Raw genomic sequence first — 13,320 nt, 5'->3', positions numbered from 1 at the left:
ATTGTGCAAAAGATCAAATCAAATAATATTAGTATTGAATGAATTTGATAAATGTGTTATGTTCGAATCCTGGAACTCCAATGGGATTGTTTCCCATTAACTTTAATCTCCACATAGAAATCAGCATTAATTAATATAGCATTTGGTTACTTTGATTTTGTTTTTTATTCATAAATAATGATTGCACAAGTTATAGGAGAATCTATGTATGCGGGATAGAATATGAAACAAGAATGCAAATATTAGTAATCCATGGATTCAAAATGCAAAATCACCAAACTAATACTCATCTAGTATTTGTTTATGTGCTCCTATTTGTTGAGTACTATGGGTAATTGACTACTTGTACATGAGATTTTATGTGAATTACTCGTTCTTACTTGTGACCTGTTGTTAATTACGTTGTAATCATAGTAGCCTGAGACACTTCATCGATGATTTCTAAATATGACGAATTAAGTATTGGAAAGTATTAGATTCTATATATGGCTAAGGCGTTGAGCCTGTAGTTGTAGTACAAGGAGAATGTGTAATTGAACTAAAACACAGAAATATTGAAGTTAATGGAAAACATGTCCATTGCAGTTCCAAGATTCAACAGAACACCTGATCAAAGTCATTGAATATTCTCTTCTATCTGATTTGTTCTTTTGCACAATGGAATTAAGAATAAAAATTGAACTTAATACTATGTAAGAGTGATGTTAGTTAGAGGCTTACATACTAAAAACCATCATAATATCTTTCTACACCTATATACAAATCAAAGATGGCACTTGCCATCTTTAAGCTAGAAAGAGAGAACATCAACGGCCTGCACTTAGATCAACAGCCAACTCCAGGGGCGGTTCATCTGAACTTAGTACTTTCGACATGGAGCATAAATTTATGTGTAAAAATTCATTAAAATTACAACAAATGGCTGAACTCATAACTTTAAAAAAATAACGAATTCAATACTAAAAACTTAAAAGTTAAACTTATAAAATCTAAATCCTAGATCCGCTGATAGCCAACTAAATGACACTCTCCTGAGTTGTAACTGCTATATTCTCTTCATGCAAAGGTGGAGTCACTTCCTTTCCTGGAAAATGAAAACTCTGCTCTGTATGACTAGAGATGCTTGGACTTGGCGGTCCCTTCGTTCGTGGGGAAGATTGTTGGTAATGTTTTATTTGAACGTTTCAGAAAGGTGGTCCTTTAATGGAATAATTGAAACCCTTTCTTTAATTCCACTTCTTCAATTTCTGTAACTGCTCATATGCAAGAAACTGATGCTCGTTTATTTGATCTAGTAACTATTTTTGATGGAAGAACAATATAAATATGGCTAAATCTGGTTGAGGTCCCTAAGCACATAAAACACCATAAATTACTACACCATCTAGTGAGAATTTCTAAGTGCTTAAAAGGCTCGTAAGAAAAGACACCAGAATTTGAGTACCTATCCGACGACGACACCACTACAATGGCTAGAGGTATGTTCGATCTTTGTTTCCACTGCGCACTGCTCTAACATTTGGCATCAGAGCAGTTGAATATCCTTTGCCTTGTTAATTTCAGAATTTGCAAGTTATTCAAAAATGGCATCTTGATTTAGATGAACTCTTGAACAAACTGTTGGGAATAAACCCCTACAGAAATAATATTCACGGTAATAAAAGCGGAATAATAACGTAGCACCGAAATGCGATAGTTAACAAGAATAAAAGAGTGACAACGACACCAAGATTTTTACGTGAAAAATTCTTTTGAATAAGGAAAAAACCACGGCCCCGAGACGAGCAACTGATATCACTATAGCAAGAAATTTTATACTTTGTAGGTCCGAGTAAAATACTTCAAAGATCACTAAAACACTCAAAAGAAATAACCCTCTTTTGATATTCCCACTTCACTACGATATCACTCACTCTCTATTTTTCTCACAGACTATTTATACCCTGTCTGTGAAACCTCACTCTTTCTTTCTCTCTTTGTTGGTGTGTAGAAATGAGAGTTGAAGCTCTCCTTTTATAGCCGAAGCCTTACTCTCTAAAGCCTATTATAGTTGACAATTTGCACACACTTTTCCTTTTTTTTTCTTCAATGTTGACAATTCAACAAAGTTGGCTACCAAACCAAAGAATTTCATTAGGCACATGCCTATTACTTTGGCTTTTGAATGAGATGGACCTCATCAATCTCCCCCTCCAGTCTCATTCATCTAGAGGAGGCAGTACTGTCTTCTAGTTTGAGTGTATGACGATAAGTTCTTTGCATAGCTCGAACTTGTCTCTTGGTACCACCTTGGTCAGTATATCTGCGGGATTCTCTCTTGTAGAAATCTTCAAGACTTTTAGAGATTCATTCTCTACCATTTCTCGAATCCAATGATATCTCACCTCAATGTGTTTGGTCCTTGCATGGCACATGGAGTTCTTGCTAACATCTATTGCATTTTGACTGTCACAATAGACGACATATTCCTTCTGATGCAATCCAAGCTCTTGAAGGAACCGTTTCAACCATATCATCTCCTTGCCAGCTTCAGTAGCAACAATATATTCTACTTCAGTTGTAGAGAGTGCGACACACTTCTGCAACCTCGACTGCCATGATATAGCTTCCCCCTGAAAATGTAAACAAATATCCAATAGTGGATTTTCTGTTATCAATGTCACCTGCCATATCAGCATCTGTATAGCCCTTCAAGATTGGATGAGATCCTCCAAAGCACAAATAATATCCTGTGGTACCTATCAGGTACCTGAGTATCCACTTGACTGTTCCCAGTATTCTTTTCCAGGATTTTCAAGAAACTTGCTGACAACACCAACTGCATAAGCAATATCAGGTCTAGTGTATACCATTGCATACATAAAGCTTCCGACTGCTGAAGAATAAGGAACTATATCCATGTTCCCTTTCTCCTCCACTATTGTAGGACACATTTTCTTGCTCAACTTTAGATGACTAGCAAGAGGTGTGCTTACTGGCTTAGCATTCTTTATTTTGAAGCGTTCTAATACACGTTCAATATACTTCTCCTGAGACAGGTACAACTTTCTGCTTGTTCGCTCTAGAACTATCTTTATACCGAGAATTTGTTGTGCTGGGCCCAAGTCCTTGATAACAAATGACTTGGACAAATCTCCATACAATTAACATGTCATTCATATACAACATTAATATAATAAAGTTATTATGAGAAAAACTTTTGAAGTATACACATGGATCAGAATATGTCTTTGTGTAAGTTTGACTTTTCATGAATGAGTCAAATTTCTTGTACCACTGCCTTGGTGCTTGCTTCAACCCATAAAGACTCTTATTCAGTTTGCACACCATGTATTTCCTTTCAGCTACTTCAAATCCTTCTGGCTGCTCTATATAGATCTCATCTTCCAAATCTCCATGAAGAAATGCAGTTTTCACGTCCAACTGCTCCACTTCAAGATCTAGGCTAGCTGCTAAGCTCAAGATTATTTGAATAGAAGTCATTTTGACAACATGCGAGAAAAGTTTGTTAAAATTAATACCTTTCTTCTGCTCGAAGCCTTTTACCACCAATCGAGCTTTGTATCTGACCAGCTTACCATTCCACCTTTCTTGAGTTTAAAGACCCATTTGCATTTGAGTGGTCTTTTACTCTCTGGAAGTTCAACCAGCTTGTATGTGCCATTATTCTGTAGAGATTCCATCTCCTCTTGCATGGATTTCATCCACTGGTCATTTTCTGGATAAGACATCACCTCCTTAAGACTTTCTGGCTCCTTTTCATCACTGATGAGGACATACTCTGTGGAAGGGTACTTACATGACTCTACCCTTAGCCTCTCTGATCTCCTCAGAGGTTGAGGTTGTTCTTTTTCCTAAGTGGGGTACTCCACTTGCTCGACATCATCATCAAGTTGCTCCCCCTGCTCAATAACCTCACCAGGTTGCTCTCCCTGCTCGGCAACCTCGTCGGTCCTACTTTCTGCATTTGTGGGATTGTTAGAAGTAGAAGGAATAGTAACAAGGTTAGGAATTATACCATTCTTGTCCTTCTCTGGCATATCATCAGCCGTTCCAACTTCACTTTCTTGGAAGACTACATCTCTGCTTTTGATGACCTTCTTCTTTACAGGATCCCACAATCTGTATTTGAACTCTTCATCTCCATATCCAATGAATATGCATGGAACATATTTATCATCCAGCTTTGTTCTCTGCTCCTTTGGTACATGTGCAAAAGCTCTACAACCGAACACCTTCATATGTGAGTAGGACACCTCCTTGTTGGTCCAAACTCTCTCTGGGGTTTCAAACGCTAACGGAACTGATGGACTCCTATTGATCAAGTAACAGGCTATCTAAACTAATTCACCTCAGAATGACTTAAAGCAGTTTAGCCACTCTGAGCATGCTTTTCACCTTTTCCACAATGGTGCGGTTCATCCTTTCGGCTACGCCATTGTGTTGTGAGGTTCCAGGAACTGTCTTTTCATGTCTGATCCCATGGCTTGAACAATACTCTTCAAATTATCTTGAAGTGTACTCACATCCAGTGTCACATCAGAGACGCTTTAACTTTTGGTATGTCTCCCTTTCCACCAGAGCATGAAACTTCTGGAAAACTTGAAATACCTGATCTTTGGTTTTCAAAATATAAACCCATAATTTTCGTGAAGCATCATCAATAAAAGTAATAAAATATTTGTTACCGCCCATCGATTCAATTTCCATTGGACCACAAACATCAGAATATACCAAATCAAGTATATTCAATTTTCTTTCAGACGATGTCTGAAATGAGACTCTATGCTGCTTACCAAATAAACAGTAGTCACAAGGTTTTACCGTTATACCTTTGGAATAAGAAATGAGTGATTTCTTGGAAAGAATCTGTAATCCCTTCTCGCTCATATGACCTATTCTTTTGTGCCACAAATCTGCAGAAATCTCATCTTGTGTCGCGTTCAATTCACCTTGGCATATTTCTGTATTTGTCCTGTACAATGTGCCACGAGCAACTCCCTTTGCAATCACCAATGATCCCTTGGTGAGTCTCCACTTTTGATTTGTAAAATAGTTCTCATATCCATCTCGGTCTAAAGCAATTCCCGAGATCAAGTTCATCCGCAAATCAGGTACATGTCGCACGTCCTTCAGAACCAATGTACATCTAACATTTGTCTTGATACAAATGTCACCAATCCCCGTAATATTTGAGTAACTTGTGTTACCCATTCTCACAAGGCCAAAATCACCTGCTACATATCTACAAAAAAGATCTCTTACTGGTGTGACATGGTAAGATGCTGCTGTATCAACTACCCATTCCGACTCTAGACCTGATAAGTGCATGCATTCCGCTTCCTCATTTATAAAGCGGACAATATTATAATTGTTTTGTACCATGGCAGTTGTGTTGTCATCATTCTTCTGGCCGCTGGTTTCACCTTTGCCCTTCCTTGGATTTGGGCAATCTCTTTTGAAGTGACCTGGTTGATCACAATTGTAGCAATTTCTAGCTCTTGATTTGGATCGGTTCTTAGACTTCCCACGAGCTTCAGATCTACCATAGTTGCTTGAATTCCTTTGATAACTCCCGCCTATACCTTCTGTGATGAGGGCATGCCCTTGATTTTCAGGCTTCTTTCTCATCTTCTCATTGAGTAGAAGAGATGATGTGACATCTTTCAACTCAATGGTAGTCTTACCGTGCAGGATGGTTGTTGCCAAATTATCGTAAGAAGATGGCAACGAGTTCAACAACAAGATGGCTTTATCTTCTTCCTCGATTTTCACTCCAAGATTGGCGAGCTGTGTGATTAGTCCGTTAAACATATTTAAATGTGACAAAAAATTCGTACCTTCACCCATGTGTAGGGCGTATAGCTGCTTCTTCAGGTACAATTTATTTTTCAATGTTTTGGACATGTATAGGCTTTCCAACCTTGTCCAAATGCCACATGCGATGTCTTCATTAATGATGTTATTTATCACATCATCTGATAAGTGCAACCTGATTGCACTAGCAGCCCTTTCATCTAAGTCAACCCAATCCTCAACTTTCATGGTATCATGCTTTTTGGCATCAACATCTAGTACCTTGTGTAATCCTTGTTGGATGAGTAGATCCCTCATCCTTCTTTGCCATGTTGAGAAACAACTATCTCCATTAAATTTTGCTACCTCGTACTTTACTCCAAATATTTTTGTTTTTTACCGAGTATAGTACTATCGATAGTGAATAATATTTCTTTGAACGAGCAGAACCTCTACTCTGATACCAGTTGTTGGGAATAAACCCTTAATATTCACGGTTATAAAAGCGAAATAATAACGTAGCACCGAGATGCGGTAATTAACAAGAATAAAAGAGTGACAACGACACTGAGATTTTTACGTGGAAAATCCTTTTGAATAAGGGAAAAACCACAGTCCCGAGACGAGAAACTGATATCACTATAGTAAGGAATTTTATACTTTGTAGGTTCGAGTAAAATACTCCAAAGACCACTAAAACACTCAATAGAAATAACCCTCTTTTGATATTCTCACCTCACTACAATATCATCCACTATCTATTTTTCTCATAGACTATTTTCTTATACCCTGTCTGTGAAACCTCACTCTTTCTTTCTCTCTTTGTTGGTGTGTAGAAATGAGAGTTGAACCTCTCCTTTTATAGCTGAAGCCTCACTCTCTAAAGCTTACTATATTTGATAATTTGCATACACTTTTTCTTCTTTTTCTTCAGTGTTGACAATTCAACAAAGTTGGCTACCAAACCAAAGAAATTCAACAACATTGGCTACCAAACCAAAGAAATTTTCCTCAGGCACATGCCTATTACTTTAGCTTTTGAATGAGATGGACCCCATTACAAACTAATGGTAAAAATCATATGAAAATTGATTTTTATAGCATCTTTGTGATTCTCGATGTGATTTTTGGTGTTGATTTGGATTGGATATATAGTGGTTTTAAAACTGGGTCAAATATGACCGGACTAGAGGTAGAAGACGACCTTGTTCATATAAATGCTTCTGTGCAAATAAATATTTTGTTTTCTTTTAAACAGGTCAACCACTACATGGAGACAAGCTATTTGATGCTTTGATATACAATTGCTATTTTTTCTCAATTAAAAATAGAAGTGTTAAAGTGGCAGGTTTTTGGAGTCTCGTCTTTGTACCGCCATTTTATCTCTCTCTCTCTCTCTCTCTCTCTCTCTCTCTCTCTCCTCCTCTTTATCTCTCTTCTCTCTCTCTCTCTCTCTCTCTCTCTCCCTCTCTCTCTCTCTATTCTAGCTCTCTCTCTCTCCCAACTGCTACTACACCCACCGGCGAGCCCGCCGACACCGACAACCTAAGGTAGGTAAGGTCGCGCCTCTCTCCCCCTACCTTCCTCCTATCTCCTTCTCTCTTCCCCACCCTCTCTCTTTCTTATTCCCTCCTATTTTTTTTATTTTTTTGCGCGTTTTCCTGTGTCAGTCCCACCAAAATCTTTCGATCGGCGACCACTCTCGTCTCTCTTCTCCCCCTCCCTTCTTCCTCATTCTTCTGCTCTCTTCCCCATCCTTCTTGTGGTTGAATTTAAGTCCTAGGAACCCTAACAGGGCTGTCCATGCTGGCTTCCCTCTTTCCCCTGTGGGTCCGAGTTTGCCTCATCGTTTAGTTGGGTAGCTCGGACTGCCGTAGCACAATGGTGACAAGTTGTCAGCCCTTTCCCTTGTTGGTTTCGTGGTGGTTGTGTGTATATTTCAGGGAATTAGCCACGGCAGTTGGAAACAAGCCTGAGGCCTACGAGCAAACAACGTACGGTTGGTATTTGCAAAGGCCAGTGGGATTTGGAAGGACGCACGTCAGATTCCGTGAGCTCGGGTGTGCTGCAAGTCAAATTTCCATTTTCTTCCCTTGAGAGTTGGTACCTCTCGCTTTCCTATTTCTCTCTTTTTGTTAGGTAAGTTTTTGTCATATTTTTAGCATTAGTTTAATTATATTATTAGCGTGCTGGTAGTTAGTACTTGTTATCTTCTAGTTGGGTTCGTTGCTTATTTTGTGTTACTGATTGTCCGTAGTCTGTCGTAGGTATAGTGGCTATGATCTGGGATGGTAGAGTAAGGTCATGTCCTGGGAGGAGCGAGGGGTGATGCATGAGTCAGTGGGTGGGATGGGAGGTAGGGGAAAGGGGAACAACGGAGCTTGTAGGTTGAGGATTGGGTTATGGAACATAGGTACATTGACGAGTAAGTCTATAGAGTTAGAAAAGATTCTCCAAAAAAGGTAGGTCAATATAGCTTGTGTCCAGGAGACTAGGTGAATAGGGTCGAAGGTGAGGGATGCGAACGTGTATAAGTTGTGGTACTCTGGAGTCGTGAAGGATAAGAATGGAGTGGGTATTATTGGATAGGGATCTTAGAGAGTTTGTGGTAGAGGTTAGGCGGGTGAATAATATATATTAATCTATTAAGTTAGTGGTTAGAGAGTGCACTCTTAATGTAGTTAGCACTTACGCGCCACAAGCGAGCTTGGATGGGGAAGTTAAAAGGTGCTTCTTGGAGGAGTTGGATGAGACTATGTGTAGTATTCCACTTTCTGAGAGGTTATTTTTAGGAGGGGAATTCAATTTCCATATTGGGCCGACTGCTGGTGGCTATGGCGAGGTGCATGGCGGCTTTGGCTTTGGGGAATGGAGGAAGTACTTCTCCGTTGGATTTTGCTAAGGCTTTTGAGCTGGTGATTGCAACCTCTAGTTTGTTGAAGAGGGAGAAGCATCTGGTAACTTTCCAAAGTACGACAGTGAAGACTCAGACTGATTATCTCCTCCTCAGGAGGAGTGATAGAGGGTTGTGCAAGGATTGCAAGGTTATCCTCAGTGAGACCCTCGCGGCGAATCATAAGCTCTTAGTAATGGACGTCGGTATCATGATAAGGAGGAAGAAGAGTTCTGCTCGAGGTCGACCGGGGATTATGTGGGGAGCCTTAACTAAGGATAAAGCCCAGGAGTTGGAAGAGAGTTTATGAGCTATGGGAGCCTAGAGGAGTAGTGGAGACGCAAACACTATGTGGGTGGCGATGGTGAACTGTGTAAGGGAGGTGGAGAGAGAAGTGCTAGGGGTCTCGAAGGGTTACTCTGGCAGGCACAAAGGAGAGTAGTGATGGAATGAAGTGGTCCAAGGCAAAGTGGAAGTGAAGAAGGTAGCGTATCTAAAGTTAGCATGGAGCACAAGCGAGGAGGATAGGAGAACGAACATAGAGAGGTATAAAGTAGTGAGGAAGGAGGCGAAGTTGTCAGTCATGGAGGCTAAGACTGCATCATTTGTCATCTGTATAAGGAACTAGGGGAAAAGGGCAGGGATAATAAGTTATTTCGGCTGGCTAAGGTGACAGAGAGGAAGGCTCGAGACTTGGATCAATTGAGGTGCATCAAAGATAAGTATGGTAGAGTATTGATGGGGGAGTCTCAGATTAAGCAGAGATGGAAGACTTATTTTCATGGACTTCTAAATGAAGAGGGGGACCGAGATATTGTGCTAGGAGATTTGGGGCATTCAGAGAGTCTCCGAGACTTTAGGTATTATATAGGCATTAAGATTGAGGAGGTCATGGGGGAAATGTGTATTATGAGTAGGGGCAGAGCGACCGGGCCATATGAAATTCTAGTTGAATTTTGGAAGTGTGTGGGTAGGGCAGGCTTGGAGTGGTTGACTGGGCTGTTTAATGTTATTTTCGGGATGAAGAATATGTCAGATGAGTGGAGGTGGAGAACGGTGGTACCACTGTACAAGAACAAAGGTGATATCCAGTATTATAACAACTATAGGGGTATCAAGTTATTAAGTCATACAATAAAAGTTTGGGAGAGGGTGGTGGAAGTGAGGGTGAGGAGGAGGTGTCTATATCCGACAACCAGTTCGGGTTCATGCCGAGTCATTCGACTATGGAAGCTATCCACCTTATTAGGAGGTTGGTGGACAAGTACATAGATATGAATACGGATCTGCACATGGTGTTTATTGACCTGGAGAAAGCATATGACAAACTCCCTAGGGAGGTTCTCTGGAGGTGTCTGGAAGCTAAATGTGTGCTGGTAGCTTACATTAGAGTGATAAAGGACATGTATGATGGAGCTAAGACTAGGGTTAGGACTGTGAGAGGCGACTCAGATCATTTTCCAGTTGTTATGGGGTTACACCAAGGATCTGCACTTAGCCCGTTCTTATTTGCCCTGATGATGGATGCACTAATACACTATATTCAAGGAGAGATGCCATGGTGTATATTATTTACTGATGATATAGTTCTGATTGATGAGACGCGAGGTGGTGTTAACGAGAGGTTGGAGATTTGGAGGTAGACCCTTGAGTCTAAGGGTTTCAGGTTGAGCAAGACTAAGATAGAATACCTGAAAAGCAAGTTCAACGCCGAGTCGATGGAAGTAGGCATGGACGTGAGACTTGAATCACATGCCGTCCCTAAAAGAGGTAGTTTTAGGTACCTTGGGTCGGTTATCCAGGGGGATAGAGAGATCGATGAGGATATCACACACCGTATAGGTGTAGGGTGGATGAAATGTAGGGTAACATCAGGAGTCCTGTATGAAAAGAAAGCGTCGCCGATACTCAAAGGTAAGTTTTATAGAGCGATGGTTAGACAAGACATGTTGTATGAGGCAGAGTGTTGGTCGGTTAAGAACTCTCATATCCAGAAGATGAAATTAGCAGAAATGAGGATGATGAGGTGGATGTGTGGGCAAACTAGGATGGATAATATTAGGAATAAAGATATTTGGTAGAATATGGGAGTGGCTCCTGTGGATGACAAGATGCGAGAGGCGATACTCAGATGGTTCGGGCACGTGCAAAGGAGAAGTCCTGATGCTCCGGTGAGGAGGTGTGAATGGTTGGATTTGGCAGGTACAATAAGAGGTAGAGGGCGGCCTAAGAAGTATTGGGGAGAGATGATCAGGCAGGACATGGCATGTCGGCAGATTCCGAGGTTATGACCTTTGATAGGAAGGTGTGGAGGTCGAGCATTAGGGTTGTAGGTTAGGAGGTAGTCGAGCATTTTTCTTTTTTGAACTGGGGGTGAGGCTAGTTTGATCTAATTGATCTTAGACGGCTAGTGGTTAATATTGTGTAAACCCTATCCTTCCATTTTTATAGCACCGGGCCCTATTTACTGGTTATTCCTACTACATGTCATTTATTTTCTGATTCTTATGTTGATGTTATTATTTCTATGCTTTTTGTTGACGGTATTGATATATTGTCTCTTCTCGTATTTTCGGTCTTCTTGAGTCGAGGGGCTATCAAAAATAGCTTCTCTGCCCCATCGGGGTAGGGGTAAGGTTTGCATACATACTACCCTCCTCAAATCCCACTTTTGGGATTTTATTAGGTCGTCGTTGTTGCTGTTGTTGAAAATAGAAGTATTGACTGCTTCAACTATACACTGCATTGTGTCTCCTTAATGTTTAGGTGCACATTTACTTTATTGTTGCGCACGTGGCGAGACAAGGTGGTCTATGTCGGGAATGATTTGTGATGACTTGTGATGGCTTGAGGGAATTGTTATTGATGATATTTGTGTGGTGGTGTGACTACCTTGTGTGAGTTATACATTGTACATTTTATGGTGATTATTTCCTATGTGCCATTCATTGTCTTTACTCTTACTTGTTAACTTGAGTTGTGATAGAACACTTGCACAAGCATACACGTAATTAATAACACATATCGGTTTAAGAAAATGAATCCTGATGCTATTGACCATTTACATGTAATCTTGTTTACTTGCCTTCTGTGTGAGAGTTATCCGTGCGGTCATGATTCATTGTTATTGTTGGCACGTGAGTTGTCTGTGCAGATATGAGATAATGTCACTCCCTTGGCACATGAGTCGTCTGTGCGGTTATAAATTTTGATGAGGGCACAAGATGACAGGTGATTAGGGTTCATGAATTGAGACCCGTGAAATGAGACTATGAGGTGAAGTTCCTCAGGGAAAATCCTTGAACAAATCTGGTGTGGAAGCGGTTGCTCTCTTACCAGTACTATTTTATATTATAATTGGAAAGTTTCAGCAAGTTCTCTTTGTGATTGTTACATGCAAATGCTGAAAATATGAATTGGAATGAATTCCAGTAATTTAGTTTGAACGTTTATGTGCCTAGATTATTAAATGCAATATGTATGTATTTTTTTTTTTTTACATACAATACCGAAAAATCATTTTAGCATATAAAACTCAACTACATTATGCAATAAACTATTGAAACTTTAGATTTAATTCCAGTGATCCTTTTAATTTTATTTAATTAAGATTTGGCCAGGATGTCCCTGCATAACTTCTTGAAGGATTTCCCATACAATCGGCTCGCAACAACTTTGATTAAATAAAATTATATATTAATTTTAGGATCACATAAGGAAATTATAGACCTTAAATTATTTCGATTTTTTTTCTTTGACTAATGTTTAAGTGATCTATAATTTATTTGATTGGAGATTATCCACAACATCTTTAGTCAAATAAAATTTAAGGCTGAGGATCACATAAAGAAAATTTAAACATTAAAATTATAATTAATTATGCAAAATATAATAACTTTAGAACCTTTATTATATTTTGTATAATTAATTAGGATAAAAATTAAATACTTTTTTATAATTAGCTACAGGGATTATGAATTAAAATTTAATTATTTTATCATAAAGATAGAATATCATTTTAGTAACAAATTGATAATTCTATCATACATAATGAATCTAATTGAATTAAGAATTTAGACTATTGGTAAAATTTTATGTCAGTAGATACATGTACATGGTTTGCATTAACGAATCATGATTTATGTTTATTTGCCTAAAATTTATGTTAAGTATGTATAATTTTTTGCAGTTATGCACCCTACGAAATTTTCTGATATCTGTGATATTCCCGAACTTAATGGTGAGAATTATAAGATTTGGAAGGAGAGAATTCTTCCTCACTTAGGGTGCATGGACATTGATTATGCTATAAGGAAAGAAGAACCATATATTACTTAAACTAACACTCCAGCTGAAATTGCTCTTCATGAACAATGGGAGCGGTCTAACCGTGTGAGTACCATGTTCATCAAGACTAAAATTGCTGCTGGTATTCGTGGTTCTGTCGAATAGTATACCAATGTCAAGGCATTACTGGAGGCTATTGATGAACAATTTAAGACTTCAGATAAGGCATTTGCCAGTACCTTAATTATGAAATTCTCATCAATGTATCTCACTAGTGTGAGAGGTGTGCGTGAGCACATCATGAAAATGTGAGACTTAGCGGCTCTATTAAAAACTCTTGAGGT

The 13,320-nt window shown here is 39.2% G+C and overlaps 1 protein-coding gene across 1 annotated transcript; it reads left to right on the top strand.

Annotated features, from left to right (window-relative positions):
• The first annotated feature begins 9,915 nt into the window (after positions 1-9,915).
• LOC138902334 (secreted RxLR effector protein 78-like) lies at positions 9,916-10,332 on the top strand. The gene has a single exon (XM_070190187.1). The coding sequence runs from the start codon at positions 9,916-9,918 to the stop codon at positions 10,330-10,332; it is 417 nt and encodes a 138-aa protein (XP_070046288.1).
• The last annotated feature ends 2,988 nt before the right edge of the window (positions 10,333-13,320 follow it).

Source organism: Nicotiana tomentosiformis, chromosome 12, assembly GCF_000390325.3.
Source record: "Nicotiana tomentosiformis chromosome 12, ASM39032v3, whole genome shotgun sequence".
Lineage (NCBI taxonomy): Eukaryota > Viridiplantae > Streptophyta > Magnoliopsida > Solanales > Solanaceae > Nicotiana > Nicotiana tomentosiformis.
This window is presented reverse-complemented; position numbering and strand designations above follow the sequence as displayed.